This window comes from Eimeria tenella, genomic scaffold (assembly GCF_000499545.2).
Source record: "Eimeria tenella Houghton genomic scaffold, Eth_scaff3, whole genome shotgun sequence".
Lineage (NCBI taxonomy): Eukaryota > Apicomplexa > Conoidasida > Eucoccidiorida > Eimeriidae > Eimeria > Eimeria tenella.
The window spans coordinates 546,659-548,637 of record NW_013542870.1 but is presented as its reverse complement, the minus strand read 5'-3'; the positions used below and the strand labels follow the sequence as shown (position 1 = coordinate 548,637).

The 1,979-nt window shown below is 61.3% G+C and overlaps 1 protein-coding gene across 1 annotated transcript in view; it reads left to right on the top strand.

Annotated features, from left to right (window-relative positions):
• Nucleotides 1-633: 633 nt before the first annotated feature.
• The window catches only part of ETH_00019650 (zinc-finger-Ran binding domain-containing protein, putative), a gene marked incomplete at both ends in the record, with an annotated part of 2,355 nt that continues 1,009 nt past the window's right edge, over nucleotides 634-1,979 (top strand). Inside the window, 2 exons of the mRNA XM_013375790.1 lie at nucleotides 634-1,650; nucleotides 1,767-1,941. Coding sequence (XP_013231244.1) covers nucleotides 634-1,650; nucleotides 1,767-1,941 — 1,192 coding nt within the window. The remainder of the gene's footprint in view (nucleotides 1,651-1,766; nucleotides 1,942-1,979) is intronic.

Below are 1,979 nucleotides of genomic sequence, written 5' to 3'. Positions count from 1 at the left end.
CCCTAGGTAAGTTGCTGCTAGTGTACGAACACCTCGAGCCACGCAGTGCGTGTTAGACACACAAAGCTTGTCTTTTGCTTCTCCCTTTGTCTTTGTCCGGGCAGCAGCAGCAGCAGCAGCAGCAGCAGCGCCAGCGGCAGTTGCTGCGCGAAGACAAGCTCCCGGCTGCGCCTGCAGCAGCAGCAGCAGCAGCGGCAGCGGCAGTTTGCTCCTTGTGCCATTTCCCTCAGCAGCACTAATATAGCAGCAACACACAGCAGCTGCAGCAGCTGCAGCGCAGCAAGGGGATAAGACTTGTTGCTGCGGTCCCTGCCCCGCCCCCCAGGCCTGCTGCTCCTGCTGCTGCTCTTGCTGCTGCTGCTGTGCTGCCCCCTTCTGCTAGTTTTCTCAACTCTTTTGTGTATTTTCCTTTCTGCTGTCCGTCTCCCAGCAGCTGCAGCAGCTGCAGCAGCAGCAGCAGCACAATCGACGCAGTTTCTTGTTGTTTCTCCTGCAGGTGTGGAGGCATATGCCATTTGTGGGTCCCTTAGCCACGTCTCCTCGCTGCAAATTTAATAGCAGCAACCCCATTAGCAGCAGCAGCAGCAGCCCCATTAGCAGCAGCAGCGGCAGCAGCAGCAGCAGCAGGTGAGAATGCCAAAGCCGTCGCTGCCCCACCTCCCTCTCAAAGACATCCGGCGAGCGCTTCTGCTCCCCTCGCAGCAGCAGCAGCAGCGGCAGCAGCCACAATGCCTGACTGCTGGTAGTGAGCCGCAGCAGCAGCAGCAGCAGCAGCAGAAGCAGCAGGACCTCGACGCCATGCAGAGACAGCTTGGAGTAGTTACAGAGGCCGATCTGCTGCGGGCGCTGAAGCAACTGGCTGAGTCCCCTGTCTTATTTGCCCCGCAGCAGCAGCAGCAGGAAGAGGCGCAGCAGCAGCAGCAGCTGCTGCTGCTGCAGGAAGCTGATGTTGCTGGTGGGGGCCCCTCAAGAAACACCCCTGACTATCCTCTGACGTGTCTTTGCCAGACGCAGGGCGTGGGAGGCTCTCGCGGGTGCAGCCGCTGCAGCAGCAGCAGCAGGCAGCAGCAGCAGCAGCAGCAGGCCACCTCCAGCCGGACCCTGCACAAGAGGAACCAACACAGGCCGCAGCAGCAAGCGCCTGAGAAGCAGCAGCTGCAGCAGCAGCAAACGAACGGCCAGCAGCAACTGGCTGCGCCGAGCCGCCGAGTGGGGGGCCTTGGACGCAGCGCTGTGGAACAGCAGCAGCAGCAACAGCAGCAGCAGCAGCAGCAGCAGCAGCAATGGATTGACTTCGGAGAGGCTCTCAGCCTGCAGAAGCAGCTTGACGCTCTTATGCGCAATGCGCTAGAAGGTTTGGGGCCGGCCTCGGGGGAGAGCTCCCCGCAGCAGCAGGATTGGCAGCAGCAGCAGCAGCAGCAGCAGCAACTGGGAGGCGGCATCGGCAGCAGCAGATTCAGCCACTACACCTCCGGGGATGTAACCCCCACCAGCAGCAGCGACTGCCGCACTCCTCAGGGTACGGCTTTCTCCATTGAGTCCCCAGGAGTTGCTGCGCTGCAGCAGCAGCCGCAGCAGCAGCAGCAGCAGCAGCTCGACGGCCTGGGAGATCCAGCAGCAGGAGCCCTCCAGGGAACAACAGCCGTTGCGGTAAGTGTTGTTGGTGCTGCTGGGAACTTTGCTGCTGCCAGGAGGTTGCTGCTGTTGCTGGGAGCTTTGCTGCTGCTGGGAGCTTTGGTGCTCTTGCTGCTGGGGTCGTGCTGCAGCTGGCGCTAAAGGCCCGGGAGCTGCGCGACGGGCTGCTGGAGGAGCTGCAGCAGCAGGGACTTTCTGCTGAAGCAGCAGCAAATAGAGCAGCAGACATTTTATGTGCTGCTCTCGCTTTGACTCGACCCAACGCCAAGAATGAAACAGGCAAAAACTTCCTCTCATGGCTACAGGGTGAGCAGCAGCAGCAGCAGCAGCTGCTGCTGCTGCTG